The sequence below is a fragment of the Aulostomus chinensis genome, chromosome 14 (genome assembly GCF_037954235.1).
Source record: "Aulostomus chinensis isolate RoL2024-O1b breed Wild chromosome 14, RoL_Achi_v1.0, whole genome shotgun sequence".
In the NCBI taxonomy this organism is placed as follows: Eukaryota; Metazoa; Chordata; class Actinopteri; order Syngnathiformes; family Aulostomidae; genus Aulostomus; species Aulostomus chinensis.
This window is the reverse complement of record NC_141333.1, coordinates 26,833,280-26,850,706: the sequence shown is the minus strand read 5'-3', so window position 1 is coordinate 26,850,706 and position 17,427 is coordinate 26,833,280. Positions and strand designations below refer to the sequence as shown.

At 41.9% G+C, this 17,427-nt stretch overlaps 2 protein-coding genes across 2 annotated transcripts in view; one reads left to right on the top strand and one right to left on the bottom strand.

Annotated features, from left to right (window-relative positions):
• mcf2l2 (MCF.2 cell line derived transforming sequence-like 2) overlaps positions 1-4,545 on the bottom strand; it is a 109,067-nt gene extending 104,522 nt beyond the window's left edge. The window contains exons 1-2 of the mRNA XM_086225292.1: positions 4,409-4,545; positions 3,802-4,146 (exon numbers count right to left, since the gene is read on the bottom strand). Coding sequence (XP_086081418.1) covers positions 3,802-3,880 — 79 coding nt within the window. The 5' untranslated portion in view covers positions 3,881-4,146; positions 4,409-4,545. The remainder of the gene's footprint in view (positions 1-3,801; positions 4,147-4,408) is intronic.
• Positions 4,546-6,503: 1,958 nt separating this feature from the next.
• On the top strand, positions 6,504-15,785 carry rfc4 (replication factor C (activator 1) 4). Its single transcript, XM_086223727.1, has 11 exons — positions 6,504-6,675; positions 7,272-7,392; positions 7,622-7,700; positions 9,199-9,278; positions 10,378-10,497; positions 10,598-10,741; positions 10,862-10,982; positions 14,228-14,353; positions 14,445-14,525; positions 14,613-14,726; positions 15,491-15,785. Exons 2-11 carry the CDS (start codon positions 7,277-7,279, stop codon positions 15,584-15,586), a joined length of 1,077 nt encoding a protein of 358 aa, XP_086079853.1. The 5' UTR covers positions 6,504-6,675; positions 7,272-7,276; the 3' UTR covers positions 15,587-15,785.
• Positions 15,786-17,427: the final 1,642 nt, after the last annotated feature.

Below are 17,427 nucleotides of genomic sequence, written 5' to 3'. Positions count from 1 at the left end.
GTTATGGTAAATTACATATCCTGGTGCTTCTGTGATGTCATCGGCCACCAATAGGGGATCTTGCTGTGTGACTCACACTGTTACGTTATTAGTCAGCAGTGACAAAGACAGGGAGTGTGTATGTGTGTGTGTGTGTGTGTGTGTGTGTGTGTGTGTGTGTGTGTGTGTTTGTGTGTGTGAGTGGGTGGGTGTGCATGTGCATGCTTGTGTATGTGTGCGTATATCACCTGGTTCTTCCAAAATAACCCAAAACCTATCAAAAGCTGTATTTACAAATTAAGATGTGAAAACTAAAAGGGCAGAACTATTTCTTTTTGTTTAGTCTTCATGCTGGATTTAACCAAACTGAGAGTAGAAAAGCCCACCCAGTTCCTATTCACATTAATTCATTCATTCATCTAAGCATAAACTTTTATCTCAATGTCAATGGCTCCTCCAAATAACTCAAAAAAGAAGCTGCAAAAAGGGTACAAGCCCAGCTCCTACTGAAACTCTGCAGAGCTTTATCTCTCTGCCAACGCCCACTCTGCCTCCCACACCACACGGCTGTATTATCATGTGTGTGAACAGGAGAAGTGTGTGATATTCCGGGTTGTGAAATGATCTTGTCACACAATCATAGACATGGTTGGAGGGTTCACACACAAAAGAACACAAATGTGAAGTGTTCAACAAGGGTTTTGTTAATATAAACATGAATAATCAGGATACCAGCAGACCAATGTTCATATCCTGACTGTGCCTACAAGAAACAGGCCAAATATGTACACCACACTAGCTGGATCCACAAAGCTATCTGCCTTTCTGCAGAGATGAGTCTTTCAGACTCATTAGAACACAATCAGCGTTTGTGTTTTGAATGAGTTGTTCCACTGTTCTGGTGGCTCCTCTCATACTGACATCAATTCAATATTCTTACAACCTCCACTGGCAGATCAGAGGTACAATGATTTGTCACCCAACTCTGTCACCTTGTAGTTTTAAATGGACAGGTGTAACAGTGATATTCTTTTTTAGGGCTGAGTAAAAGGGGCTTGAGCAATTGCAGCCATTAGAGTTAGCAACACCAGTGGTGCAATTTGATCACTCAGCTACTCTGTAACAAAGCTAGCACTGGCCGTCTGGTCCAGACATAAACAGAGTGTAAATGAAACCCCCAGAGAGGACTGAAAGTGCCGTGTATCATCCATTCAGCCACTATGTTTGTCTGACAGATATCTGGACCAGACCTGGATATGAAACTTCTCTCCTCAATGATCAGCACCATCATGTATCATCACTGTACCAGTAAACAAGACAGAGCATGTCCATTCAAGTCAGTGGCTCAGGACCACATCAGACATGTCAGAAGTGGGCCTGCCAGTGAAGATGTTAAATAAACTGGCCAGATATTGGGATTTGAAAGGATTATTTTGTCACCTGCAGAACTAACACATGACATAGCGACATACAATGTACAGTAAAAATGGCTTTGGCTATGGTGATATTTCTCTCTACCCGCAGCAGAGGGTTCATGAAGCCCCCCTGAACTGCCTCTGCACAAAATAACTAATTTATGCAGAAGGAAACACGGCAGATTCCACAGTATGAAGAAGACCATGGCCACTAATGTGAATGTCAGCATAGGTCTTGTGAAATAGACAAAACTACAACCATAGGACGTTACATCTGTCTATCCGCTGTCCAAGCCTCCAGAGGCTGTCCAACGCCACTTTAAAAACAATGACAAGAAAACAACAATCTTGTTGTTGTTACATGTCAGTTCTCAACTAGGAACTGCCTCACTTCCGAAACTGTCCTGCGCTGTACATAGGAGATATATAGGATGTGTCATTCGTCATGGCTCCTTTTATGACTTGGCTGCAGTAACGCCATTTTCAGTTGGAATTAAACTGAGGATTCATTTTTGTAAAACAGGGTATAAGATAGGTCAAATGACACTTAGAAAGCCTTCCAACATCTTTCTCCACACTTTGATACTATTACATCTCATCATGCAGAGGACACATGCTATCCTCAAAAGGACCATATGCAGAGATTTAAGAGGAGATGTCCTTGCTAGAAAATTAGTGTTATGTGCTAAAGAGTGAAGACCTTGATTAGCTCACTAACCAATGATGACCTAACAGACATATTTATATTATTTGATTAGAATGAAATGAAAATTAAAACACTTGTAACCTGTGAAATAATCAAACAACTGGTGCCATGTTATTACTTTAGCTGCCCAGCTTACTCCCTGCAACATTAAAAACCCTACATCATAAGATAAAAATCAATTTTGTTGCCAATGTTCTCATTATTTTAAGCTCAAACACGTTGTTAATTGAAAAAAAATATTGCCCTGTATTTTTTTGAAAGCAATACCCTGCATATCACTCTGTTTAATACTGAATATTGTTCTATCATGGTATTTCTATATCATGGGGCCCACTCCATCCTTTAATATCATTATATTTGGCCTCTCTTCTTTTATTTAGGAAGGGGACAGTCTTCTGAACTTATACAGGATTATTAAGAAAAGTGCAGGTCCTGAACTGGCATATGAGGGGTACCTACAGCATACCTTAAAACGTAGAGAAAAGTGTCAGTGTTTGACCAGTAGGGAGGGACGAGGTTCAATATGAAGATGCTGTAATATTCTGTTATTTCTCAGCCATAGCCATGGTCTGGTGGAGATTGTTTCATCATCTGCTGCTTCTGCTCAAAGCTCAAGGATGAACTTTTAAGATCAAATTGTATTCCAGCATGAAAGAAGACTCTTATAAATGCTCAGAGGAAAATATGTTTACATTTCCATAGCAGCTGCATCTTGAGGCAGTGCTGGGAATATATGCCTCATTTTTCTAGACTATCACTAATGATGGGAGAGCATACTGTATCTAGGTTTTGTGTATAGTGCAATATCCACAAAATACAAATAAAAAAATACAAGAAAAACCTACAAGAAAAAGACTACAATGCAAAAGAGGAATGTGCGAGTGATCGACAGCATACTGTGTTAGCATGGCTCCCTGATAAATCAATTCAGGGCTGCATGATTGACCAACATTAGCGCAGTTTCCATAGTAACGCTCCACCACACACCCCCCCAACCCCCAAAGTCCCCTTGCTTCCAGTGCAAGGCAGGAAGTGCAGTAAAGGAGGATGCCATGTGTTCATCTCCAACGTGGCACATTAACCTACTTCCCCATCAGCTGGGAAAAAAAACAACTAACCCGGATGCAAACAGAGGAAGAGGACAGGAGATGGAAAGAGGTGGATGGGAGGGGAAAGAGGGACAGGAGCGAGAGTGAGCGAGTGAGGGAGAGAGGGAGAGAGAGAGAGAGAGAGAGAGAGAGAGATGAGATAGAAAGAAAGGGCAAAAAAGATGGAAGCGGATGTGTGGGAGGGATGGAGGAATGGTGGTGATGCGAAGGGGAAGGAAGGGGAGTAAAAAATGGAGTCAGGCTGGAGAGAGGGAAATCATCATGCCATGATTATAAATGTAATGAATGCCAAAATGAAAAGCCTGCAGTCCATCAATATTCATTCACAACCAGCAAATATCTTGAACAGTTCATATCTGAAAAAGGTTCAGTGAAAAGAAGTAAACGCGATCAATCATCCTGGCTCAGTGGTCCTGAGGAGAGGATGGAGGTCCCCTGCCTGCCTCTCTAGGCTGCTACTCTTCTAAAGCCCTCATTTGAACAGCATAACATCACCTCCAGCAGACACAAAATTATCACACAACAATGTTTCAGTAACACACTACCCAACATTTGTCCATCCTCTTATGAAATATGTGGAGTGTTGACTTACCGACATGAGTGATGACACACTGCACCCTCTGGAGTAGCTCCTGCACCGACATCTCGTCTTCTCTCAGCCAACACAGCATCTCAGGGTGTGGGCCGCATCCACTCTCCTTCCTCTCTCTCCCTCTCTCTGCTGCCACGCCTCCTCCTCTCAGTCGTCCTCAGTGCTCCCTTCCGCCTGGCTTGAATCCAGTCCTCTCCTCTCAGGTACCCACTCCTCTTCCCTGATTTCTTGTTCCTGTGTCTATCTCTCTTTGATTTTTCTATCTTTCCACCTCCTTCATTACAACTCCTCAGGGGATAAACAGACACAAAGCTTGAGGATCATCACAATGGGGCCACTCCCAGCCTATCAGCAAAAAAGTGAGAGTGACAGTGTGAATGGTGTTCTGTCAGCCACGTATAGATGGAATAACAGGAACTCACTCAAGCAGAGGTTCAGTCTGTTAGTCAATAAGATCAGCTGGGAGGTACAACAAAGTAGAAACCCTCAAAATAACCAACTCAAAAATCAGCTCCTCAGACCTATTAATACTGATGCTGATGAGTGTCAATTCAAACACTTCTGTCTTCACAACCACAAAAAGACAACAGTAGTTTGCCAAACCCACCAAGAGAAAAAAAACAATGATGCTCCTCAGGACGTAAGAAAGAATACTTCTTCAGTTATAATACTCCTCAAGGTCGGAGAAGGGAAACACCGCTGCTGCTGTTGCTTTGATGATGTCTATTTGGATCTAATGAAGACGCTGAGTCACAGACTGCTCCACCTGCCCACAGGGTAGAGAGAAAGACTCAGACATGGGGGGGGAGGGGGGCTCGATTGATGGGTGGGGTTAATAGTTAATGGGTCCTAGAGGGAAATCCTGGCCTGGGCTTGGATTGGAGTCGGGGAGCATGGGCTGAACTACACACTGAAATAATGTAGACATGATGAGTCTTTTGGCAGGGAAAATGAAATCAACACAATATATTTTACAGGCCAGTCTGAGATGAATCCTTATTGACCATCTGATTTTGAGCTTGTTTTTATCTGAAATTAAATAAATCAGCTGCCTCCGCCCATCGATTATGCTCCAGATCCATGTTTTAATGAAAGCAAACAATTGGAGGCTGGTACATTAACACCCCTTTGTGAGCCAGTGGCCCCTGGGACCATACTAATTTCTTGGGAGTCGAGCATTAGCCAGAGCCATCTGTGCTCAGTCTCAGCCCTACCACCAACACCCTGTCAGCCAATAATATTTTACTAAATAAACCCAAAATCACATATCAAAATTAGTTTTGAAGGGTTTCACAAGGAACCTCCGCTGAAGGCTCTCAGACAACACAAATACACCTCAGCGTTTCATCCTGGCCAACGTGGGCTATGTATGTTATGAGCCATGGAAGACCTTGACCCATTCTGGAAAATAGTTGTAAGAAATTCATACAACATACAATGTTAGATATTGTCTTATCATAATCACACAGTCCTGCCCTTCCATTAGGCCTACATGCAAATAAGTGAAACATCATTTATGTCAGGATATTTTTCCTGAATGTAATGTCAGTCTAGTGAAGCTAATTTCCTGAGATATAAATAAAACAGTGGGGAGGAATGAAAAACTCTGATATTTTAACACATTTTTCCTGAGACTGGCAAAATATGTTTTTATGTTTTTTTTAGGCACACAGAGATGTCATTGATAAGGAGTTTCATCTGGTGTCCTCTGTTTTAACTTACTTAGGCCTCATCCCTGTACTTTGTTAGTGAGGTTAAGAGCTGACTGGACCCCTGGGCCTTGACCCGGGTCTGGGAGTAAACCTGTGGTGCCTTTCATAATTCTTCTAAAATCAGAATTTTGTTGTTACAACACTTACTTATAGTAAAACTGACACTTACTAGCATTGGCTAGATGCATAGCTGTGTTTAAAATGTATGAAAGGTCACATTTGTGTAGGATGTTCCAGTGAGGTTTTATTGTTAGTGCCCGACATGACTAGTATGACGGTGCACAAGGGGGAAACTCCGATGTTCTGGGGGAGCTGACTCGACCTCATCTCACAGCGAATCTTGTACATCTGTTGTGGACGTGTCGCTTAAAGTGTCAAGTGTAAAACCATCTCTGAGTCTCCAGCGTATTTATGTCTCTAAAGAATTCCTTCATCACACAACATTCCACTACAGTCATGAAAAATATTTGAGATCGGGAGAGGAAAGGAGAGGAAAATGAATTATTTAGGTTCACTGAGGTCAACTGGAATTTGTCCTCTCAATTTTATTTGATCAGTTTGCTTGTTTTTTGAAAATAGATTTTATATTCACTACACAGCAATATGCCAAATTTTCTCCCGCTATCCACTTGTATGAAACAATACCTTTCTTCGATATCTGAATGTATAAGGAAGAAAGATGTTAAGATGTATAAGCACTGTAACCTCTACAAGACATTTACTTGAACATTTGCACATTATTTTGGCCAGTATTACAAACATATTATAACCCTGTTGTATTCGTGTGTATGACTGTGTTTATACTGATTTTTTTGCAAACAAAGGAGTGTATCCTCTTCCCATTGTGTATGCTAAATATGTATAGTTCAATAAAGTTGAAAAAAAGGAGGAGAGAAGGAAATATGATTGGAGGAGATGTGACAGGAGGAGGCGGGGCAACTGTACCATCTGGAAAATATGATTGGATGCTCGATTGTTCGTAGCCGGAAGTTGACTTGTGCCAGAGCGGGAAATCTGCTGGTGCTCCCGAATATACGTCAACAACGCCAGACCGAGACCGCTTGTGAAGTTGTTTTAAGTAACTCTCCGCTGCTGTTGTGCTATTAGCACTCGGGTTTCGTTGAGGAGAGGGGTTTTTCTCCAGTTACCTGGGTTAGAGACGGTAAGAGACACGTATGACACATGAAGAGCAAGCCAGTGGCTAACAGTGTTAGCTAATAGTAAACTGGCTAGCTCCTTACATTGCTGTTAGCGGTAGCCACTTGAAAACATAACGTCAGTAGTAGTCGAATATGGCCAGTAATCATGGGGATGTTTTCGGTTACTTCACCGTTAACTTCATCTTATCGCTGTCGGTTTTTCCTGCATGGACCAGTATTCAGAGTTCATGCAACTGAAGCAAAGAGAAACATTACCAGCCGTGACCAGTGTGGTCCAGTATGAGCACCAATTCTGTTGATGTTCCTGTTTGTGTGCTGCTCAGATTATTGAATTTCTACACTCCTGGTTGTGACCATAAGTGGTCCCATCATAGGACGCAGTTACACTGTCACACACGCGCCGCATGAGCCGTCATGTCAATTGGACTTGGGATTGTTTATCTAAAAGTTGAGAAGTTTTCCCATGTTGACTACATTGTCATGCCAGTGACATGTAAGATCATCAGTATGGAGAGAATACTTCAGCTTGAATGGCATGTCACAGTCCTTTCATCCATGTGTGTGTCTATATCCTGTGCTTTTGTCTGTTCTGTAACAGGAGTCATGCAGGCCTTTTTGAAAGGAGCAAGTGTCCAGACCAGCAGATGTCAAAAAGACAAGACTGCTGCAGGGCCCAGCACAGAGAAGAGGACCAAGCCTGTACCCTGGGTGGAGAAATAGTATGTAGGAACCTCACATTTTTACAGTTGTCCACAGCTGTCATCAGTCAGTGTTGTACTAATAGAAGTGCCAGAGTAGATGTTGAATCATAACCTTGTAAGAATGTCTGTCAGGACCATAAATGCCTCGTTAAACATGACTGTGAAGGAAAAGACATGTAGGTGTTTACATCATACTGGCATTAGAGCTTTAAAGCAATATGATGATGTGGCTGTGTCTGAATCACAGCAGGCCAAAGTGTGTGGATGAAGTGGCCTTTCAGGAGGAGGTGGTAGCTGTGCTGAAGAAGTCCTTGGAGGGAGCAGACGTGAGTAGTCCAGAGACCATGACCATCGCAATGCTGCTTAGCTCATCTTAAACTCAAAAAATCTGTGAGGTGTTTGCACCATCCTCAAACTTCTCATGTAAGAACTTTGTAGAGCATTACATTGGCCTTCAGGTGGCGTTTCAAGGAAAACTACCGTAATGTGTTTCCCACGCAATGAGATTTTAGTCAACAGGATTCATACCAAAATTTAAAAGTTTGTGGACTGGACTTGACAGGATGTTCTTAAGTCCTTATACTTATACCTCTAGTATAGCAGTTTTAATGTAGACTTAAGTGTTGTTGGAGAATACATTCTACATAGGGATGCATTGATGTGTTGGTCATTTTTCAGCTTGGCTAATATTTGGGTTGTGAACTTGTTCTGCCTTGTAGTAAATAATATTTCTTCCATTGATTTCATTATATTGATTGTTTATTTGTTAACATCGTTGAGAGGTTTCATTTCATTTTTTGTTTTGTTTTTCAAAATGTGTGGTGTCACCTAGCTCTACTTGAATGTTCTTAAGCCCACCAGTCCCTAGAGCGAACACTGGTGTTCCTGAATGTAAGTGTGCACAGAGGAGTCTTTGTTTTTTGATCAAATCATACTTCATGGGCACCCCGATGACGCATCAGTTACGTGCATACCACATTGGCCAAAGCCACGCAGAGAACCAGTCATCGATTCTGGCCCAGGGTCCTATTCTTCATGTCATTCCTCCTCTCTCTCCACTTTTTCATCATTTCTTCACTGTAACTATTTAATAAAAAGATATTCTTTAAAAAAAAAACCCGCATACTACACAAAGAATTCTATGCTATTCCATCTCTATTCTTAATGAGATCGTAGGTTTGCAGTTAACCATTTGCTCCTTATCTACATTGCATAGAACCTTAGTGTGAAAATAAATGACAAATCATCCATTTGGATTTCAGTTCATCAGCCCAGGGATGACATTGCACAATGCACAGACCCAAGACCAAGCGCTTGAATGTTTAGCATCAATGGAGTTGTCTGTTCCTCATCTTTAACTTAACTTGAGTGAAAACGTAGTCTGACACAATCATTTAAAACTTCATCTTGGACAAAAAAATACAATAGTCTATTTGTGTCTTCGGCATCTTAGCGTCTTACATTCTGTGACCTGAGTTCTGCAGTTATATCGTTACAAGTCACTGTTTTTATTTTCTTTCATCTCCTTTAGTCATGTGGGGATTGCACAGAAATATCAGGTGAAATTAGTTTTGATTTTAAATATTTGTTTCAGTTTTTTTTTTTTCCACAGTTGAAGGAGAGTTTTTGTCATCAGAGTATAATCATGAGATGGAAAACAGAAATATGAGCAAAGGTGCATGGTAATATTTCCCTTAAGCTAGTGTATTGTATGATCTCAAGAGATATTCCTGACGATGAATGAGAGGATGAAGACGATTGGCACATGCCCTCCATACACCGATAAAATTGATCAAGTTTCCACTGTTTCTGTTTGAATTGCAGCTTCCCAACTTGCTCTTCTATGGCCCTCCTGGAACAGGGAAGACGTCCACAATCTTAGCTGCTGCCAGAGAACTTTATGGGTGAGTGAAATGTGAGATGAGTTGAAATGTGAGATGAGTTTATGTTAGGATGGCCTGCCATTACCAATTTTTAACGATTTTCTGTCCAAGACTATACCTAATACTATTTTTAAAAAATCCACTTTTGTTCAATGGAAACTTTTGTATTCATAATTACAGAAAATAATATTCTTACTCAAAATTGTACTAGATTACTTGATTTTTTTTCTTACTTAAACAACTCTGAAAAATCAAAAAACAAATGGATAAATGAAGTGCTCTATTACTGGAAAGAGGTACAAATAAAATTCTAGTGAAGATGGGTAGCTGTATATCCAGCTGTTTCTGATATATCTTTTACTTATCAAACAAAAGTAGTTGAATGCAGCAGCCAGTGAAAGACAGGAAAAGCTCAAGGTTAGTGCTTGGCTCCAAGCTCTATCTGCTAGCCTTACCTGCTTTCTCTTTGTTAGCTTCATCAAACCGGGCAGATTAAACAGGGTGATGGATTTTAAAATGTCTGATTAAGATTGTTGTTCCCTTGCAATTTAACTTTGCCTCACATGTTTTACGAATTTCAACTTAATAGCCTCATTACTAACAGTGAAGAACTTCCACATTGACCACGAATTTCCGTGAGACATGGCTGTGCAGTGTTCTGGCTGCAACGTTGATCGCGTCAGTCCTCCAAACAACTGCAATTTCCAGCTGCATGTCCAGCTCTGCTAAATCGATTAGCAGATTTGGTTGCTTTCTCTCCATTTATTTGTTTTTATCATGTTCACATAGAGTACATATTTTAATTGTGTCCTTTTTTAGATCTGGTTTTGTGATTGGGAGGATTGATAGGCTATACTATGGCATTGGCGTGGAAATGTCCTGTCCAGCTCAATCTGCTTCATGGAAATTGATGCACTGTCCATCAAAAATAGATTCACCACCATTCCCAGCGAAGTGGGCCGCTGTGGCAAGTGATGGCTTAGCAATCAGAAACATCTGAGACTGACTGGCCAGTAACTTGTCAGGCTGGGCATGCTGAAAACTATTCTATGCTATCCCAGTCCCTCAGCCGGCAATCAGTGTATCCCTATCTGTCATGTGATGGCTTGCCTTCCTTCAGTCCAGAGCTATACCGGCAGAGGGTGCTGGAGCTCAACGCCTCCGATGAACGAGGCATCCAGGTGGTCAGGGAGAAGGTCAAGAATTTTGCTCAGCTCACCGTGGCCGGGACTCGCCCTGAGTGAGTTGGCATAGAGAACAGCATGCATGCTGATGAGACAAATATTTCTATTTTAAATAAAAGCAAGTCTCATCAAATATCTGTTTTGTTATATGTGGAGTGGGAAGCCATGTCCTCCTTTTAAGATCATCATCCTGGATGAGGCCGATTCCATGACTGCTCCGGCACAGGCTGCTCTCAGACGGACCATGGAGAAGGAATCCCGCACAACACGCTTCTGTCTAATCTGTAACTACATTAGCAGGTTTGCTCAGCTGATTGCGCGCGCACACACACACACACACACACACACACACACACACACACACACACACACACACACACATTTCGCCCCTCTGACACTGTATGTATGTGTCTTTTGCAGAATCATTGAGCCTTTGACTTCCAGATGTTCTAAGTTTCGCTTCAAACCTCTTGACAATCAGATCCAAGAGCAGCGTCTGCTAGAGATCTGTGAGAAGGAGAATCTCAAGTACACCAAAGAGGTAGAAGAGAGGCTGCACCCATTTTTTCAAGTCAGCAGAATAGTTGTAGAGTTCTGAGATGTAACTGAAATACGCTGCACTGTAAAGCCTTTGATTGTACCTGTTTTTTTCTATGAAATGGTCATAAAATGTGATCTGATCTCCAATTTGAGTCACACATATAGACAGATACATAAGACCACACAAACAGTGTCTCATGTCACATGTCACACACATTGAACATTCACAGTGCTGCTGGAAAAAGTTAGTGAACTGTAAGGCTAATGACTCAAAAAAGAGCTAATTGGAACAAAAGTGGACATACCTGAGGTCCAAACAATGAAACAGTATTTGAGCTTTGACTTTGATTTATAAAAAACCATTCAAACCTTGTAAGTTTGCTAGTCAGAAGAAGCATCTTCTGATGTGAACCATGCCTCGCAAGAAAGAGACCTCTGAAGACCTCGTATGAAGAATTGTTGATTTGCGCAAGACTGGAAGAGGTTACAAAGTAATCATGAAGTCTTTGGCTTGGCCTTGTACTTTGGCTTTTCTCCCTAAAAATGTGTGCCCCGCCAAATCGACTCAAAAGGCTCAACACAGAATGCTCAGAGAGGAAAAGGACCTTAGAGTAACAGCTAAAGGCTTGCAAACCAATGAGCAGGCTTAGTGTCCATGGCACTAGAAGTTGGGTAATGCAGCAGGACAATGACCCTCAACATCAAAGTAAATCTCCTACAGAATAGCTTCAAAATAATAATAATGAAAAAAAAACTTTTTGGAGTGGACCAGTCAAAGCCAGATCTGAATCCAGTAGAGATGCTTTGGTAAAACTTCAAGAGAGCGGTTCACACCAGACATCCTGAAATTATGGCTGAGCTGAAGCAATTAGTTACAGAAGAATGCTGGAAAAGACTTCTCCTGTGGGTATTCTTTAGGGATTCATGTCACTATGGGATAACCTTAGAACGGGGAGGAGCTTGCCTAAGAACTGATTACAGCAATTAGGTACAGAAGAATGCTGGAAAAGACTTCCCCTGTGGGTATTCTATAGGGATTCATGTCACTATGGGATAACCTTAGAACGGGGAGGAGCTTGCCTAAGAACTGATTACAGCAATTAGGTACAGAAGAATGCTGGAAAAGACTTCTCCTGTGGGTATTCTTTAGGGATTCATGTCACTATGGGATAACCTTAGAACGGGGAGGAGCTTGCCTAAGAACTGATAACAGCAATTAGGTACAGAAGAATGCTGGAAAAGACTTCTCCTGTGGGTATTCTTTCGGGATTCATGTCACTATGGGATAACCTTAGAACGGGGAGGAGCTTGCCTAAGAACTGATTACAGATCTGGTCAGCAGGTACAAGAAGTGCTTGGTGCCAAAGAAAGTTAGGTCAGTTATTAAATCCAGAGTTCACTTTTTCTAGAAGCACTCTGAATGTTCAATGGTTGTGTTCACAAAAGACATGAAATATTATGATTGGGTGGTTTATGTTAAGCGCGTTTTGTTTGTCTATACTTGTGACTTAGAAGCAGATCACATTTTATTGACAAATTCATGCGGGGGGGAGGGAACACAATCAACGGGACATTTTTATGTGTTCTGTCAGATTACAGGTAGAAAGTTGAAAATATTGATTAATCTGCTGGGGAATAAGATATTGGGTAATCCAAACTATGGTCAATATAGCATATCCTCAGAGCAGGGAAGAGCTCAGCTAGCAGCTCCATCCATTTTCTTCCGCTTATTCCTGTTAAGGGTCGCGGGGGGGGGGGTGGAGCCTATCCCAGCGGCTACGGGTGAGAGGCGGGGTTCACCCTGGACAGGTCACCAGTCCATCACAGGGCCAACATAGAGACAGACAATCATTCACACTCACATTCATACCTACAGTCAATTTACAGTATCAATCAGCCTCGTCCCCTCTTGATGTCTTTGGACTGTGGGAGGAAGCTGGAGTACCAGAGAGAACCCACACAGGAACAGGGAGAACATGCAGACTCACACAGAAAGATCCCGTGCCCGAGCCGGGACTTGAACCCGGAACCTTCTTGCTGGGGAGCAACAGTGCTAACCACTGCACCACTGTGCAGCCTACAGATGATTACAACCTTTTTTTTTTTTAAAAGCACAATTTTAACTTCTTTCGGTTAAATCAGCATGTAGCAAAAACACAACTTTGTGTTATCACATCAACAAATCCTAGCCCCACTAACAGCATCTGAATTGAAAGCAACACCATTAATGCTGAATTTTTATCTTTTATATTTATAATGGGGAGGAATCTTCAGACTGATTAAGACTTTTTTGATGTGATAATGAAAAAAGTATCATAATTATGTTAGTAATAATATATAATTATAATAATATATAATTATGTTAATAATTGTGCATCTCGGTTCATCATCTAATTTCCAGATGAGAGTTTTCTTCTTCAAAATTTGACTTCTACTTTTTTTGTGTATTTTTAAATTGGTAAAATAAATAGCTGAATTTACTTCCATTGTCTTTTATTTGAAAAAAAAAGAAAAAGGAAGCTGAAAGTTTACCTCCATGCTTTGTCCATACCACCTCTGTGTTCAGGGTTCTTAGGGGTGTGAGCCTAGGTGAGAGGACAGGTACACTCTGGCCCAGTTGCCAGTTCATCATAATGGAAGGTGACGTTTACCAACATATTTCCCAACAAAACAATGAGACTAGATCAACCTCCCTTGTGGCTGGTGTGTTTGGTTGAATATGCTGCTAATTTGTCACAGTTTTTAACGATTCTTGAGACTTCAATTATAATAAGGCAAATGACTGTAATAGCATATCAGAGGGATCCGAATTTAAAAAAAAGTGCTTATTTAAAGTTTAGATCCAGTGTTCTTGACCAAAGTCCTTGGAGTCCCTCTTCGACAGCACCCCTCTAGGAAAACGAATGCCGTGGGAGCCTGGTTAGACTGAATAATGAAGTGAAATAAAATGAAACTAGCTTTAGTTACCATTTTGTATGTTTTCATCGCCGTTTGTCAGTTACTCTGACCAAGTTACGAAACAATGTCAGCCCACAGGCCAAGGAAGACCCCACTAGTGTCAGTGTACTTCCAGGATTTATTGTCTCTTTCTTTATAATTGTAAGAGAGTGCAACTCTGACATTGAAAGAATCTATTAATGTGTAGGATTTATTGGCGAGGTCCGCAGCTGTGGATCTATGCTCTACTCTACCACCAGGTGTCAGCTGTTCTCACTGTGCTTGAATTGATCCCATCTGTCACTGCAGAGTATAGCAGCATTGGTGAAGGTGTCTGAGGGAGACTTGCGCAAAGCCATCACTTTCCTTCAAAGTGCTGCCCGCCTCAATGTCGACAAGGATATCACCGAGGGCACCGTCATTGAAATAGCTGGGGTGAGCCTGATGGTGGTGATTGTCTAGCGACAGGGGTGTGGACAAAAACTCTCTTGTGAAAGTCAGTCATGTCATGTGCTTTCTATGACAGGTTGTTCCTGCAAAGATGATTGACAGTTTACTTCAGATCTGCTTTAAAGGAACTTTTGAGAAGCTGGAGGTTGCAGTACGGGTAGGTGCCTGACTGAAAGGAATGTGTCTGGTTCTGGTTTACCCTCACTCCCTGTACCTCACACTCTTCCACTCTCTCTTGTGTCAGAACATGGTGGATGAAGGCTACGCAGCCACACAGATCCTGAGCCAGCTTCATGACTCTATTATAGAGCATGACCTCGGAGACAAGAACAAGTCAGCCATTACAGAAAAAATGGCGGTAGGTAGTTATTGAAATGCTCCCAGTCAGAAGAGGAAGATTTCTGAGGGATTTTTATTATTGAGTTCTTGCACTGTTGTGTAACTCAACAAGTCTGCATCACCGTTGTAGCAGCCACGTGTTGCTGACCGGTAGTGTGTACTTTAGGTGAGCATGCTCCTGCAGTCACAGTAACTGCCTGGCAGCAACTATCGGGGAAGACTTACTTCTCTGCAGCACCTGTTCAGGTTTTAGTTTGTGAAAATTGTAGGTATGTGTCTCATTGATGAAAAGGCAAATTTTCCTTTCATACTAGATAAAACCCCCACTAACTCGTGAACTGTGCCTGAAGTAGCCTGAAATACCTGGCTTCTGTCTGCAAAAGACTGCATTTTATGAGCTTATTTGTCAGCAAACTAATTGTTTCCCGCTTTCTGGCACAACACTGACGTGTGGCAATAAGCACAACTGTGAGCTGCCCACCCCAAAGCTGTTTGACCCAAAACAGCTTGGTAATGTTTTTAGTCTATGCAGCGCATGATCAGGCTAAATGCAAGCAATGAAACTGCTCTGGTTTTTAATGCAGTGGCAGATACTTTTCCATTTAATCCAAGGTTCCTGAGTCATTGCCGCCCTCTAGTGTTGAAGCTAAAGCTGAGCAGGGCTTCATGTTTCATCTCCATTTCCACAGTAGCTCAGTGGCACCTTCTTGCCATTGTTCTTGATAGGTTGACCTGGAAGAGAGCTCAACATCTAAAATGTTCTCTTTGTGCTTGGTGGTTCAGGTGGTGGATAAATGCCTGTCAGACGGGGCAGACGAGTACCTGCAGTTGTTGAGTTTGTGTTCCGTCATCCTGCAGCAGGCCTCTAACAACAACTGAACCTCCATCCCTTCACAGCAGTGAGACCAACAGCACTTCACCCATATGAACACGGTGCTGTTCACTGCTCAATCCTCATCAGTCACCTGTCAGATTGGTCATTTATGTAACCAATGTGTCTTTCTACTCTTTTTTTCAAGTAATAAAATGTAGATTTTTTAAAAAAGAAAAAAAATCTTTTCAGTGTTTCCTTTTGTGATGTCTGGGATTCTGGGTTTAGAGATGTGAGCAATGTAGGTGACCTTGTCTTGTCGTAAAGATGTTATTGTCAATGCCACTCTCAGCACGAGAAATGGAGGTATGGCAGATGGCATCGTTTCTTTCTGTTCATCAGACAATAAAGGTGGGAGTTAGAGTGCAGGTTCATTAATGATGGATGTGATGCATAAATCCTGTTAGTGGGAATGTCTGAGTGCTTGATGTGCTCAGACAAACCACCCATCGATGTCCTATGGTGACCAGTGTCAGTTGAATGTACACTCTGGCTGCCGTGTCAACCATTCCTGCTCTGGCATTGTAGTCAGGGAGCAGGTTTGGCACCTTTGCTATTATGGTGTCAGAAGTGGGTCTCAAACCCAGGTGTCCAGGAGAGGCATTTTGCTGCCTTGCTTTCACTGTGAGACAGCCATCTCTGCAGGACCTTCACCTTTCATCTGTTGCAACGTTGTGTTCCTAAGCATGCTATGTTACTATGCTGCAGCACTTTCCTGTGTCAAGATGAAAACATTCAACTTGCGCGGCAAATTCGCATAACGTTGTGTCGAGAGCCTATCAGCGTTGAGATTCCCCTGCCATCATTTAAGTCACATAAACGGTCCTGGCGCCTGTAATTGGTGTCCATCCATGATATCTTGGCACCGATCTTTGCCAACAGGTCATCAAACTGGGCCCTCGTCAGCCTGAAGTACCACTGGAAACAGCCGTCGTCCAGGCGCACTTCCTGGATAGGGTGGTGAAATTCACCTAGTTGTCTGCTCCAGATTATGGCATGGATCCAGATACAAGCCAGCAACGGTTGTTAGGTCAGCCATGGTTGATGATGGAAAGAAATGGCAGTAATAAATTCTTGCAGGGGAAAAAAGTTTGAGAATGACATGAATAAAAACATATGATCCAGCGATCAAATTAGTGCAAATAAAGCAACATGAAAATTCGCATCACGTTTGGTGTGAACACCTGAACAGGATAAGCGGTAGAAAATGGATGGATGGATGTTTCCAACTGCAACGTAGTCACTGTCAAGAACATGATGCTGCAAACTGACAATCCACAACCATTGCTTCATTGCTCCTGATTTCCCACTGGCAAATGATGCAAGTGGATATGGGTGATGTAGTAACAGTAATAATCACAGCCCATCATCATGCACTTCATGATTAAAAAAATTGACAACTGTAGCTGCCTCTGGTCAGAAGAGGGACTCCACAATTCCATAATAATGTACACATTCAGTTTAATGGGAACACCATAAAACTTCAAAACACACACACAATTTTCAGAATGAAAAGATTGTTGTGTTCTTCTCTTGCACTACTTGAGATCTGCCTTGTTGAGACCAGTTCACCTGTGTAGTAGAGGGTTGTGTTTCTGTGGAAGCTTAACAACCACCGCATTATACTGTCTGACCTTTAGGTAATTTCCTGATCATGAATGACTGTGCTGTGACTCATAGGAGGAGGCGCATCGATAGCTGGAAGCAGATGAAGCAGCACAATTGTTTGAAATATGGTCCCAGGTGTTCCACAGTGTCTCCACCTACATTTGCAGATGTGTAGCACATAACTAAAAAGTAATAAAAACCTATCTGAATTTCTCTCAATATAAATACCTACCTTATGCAA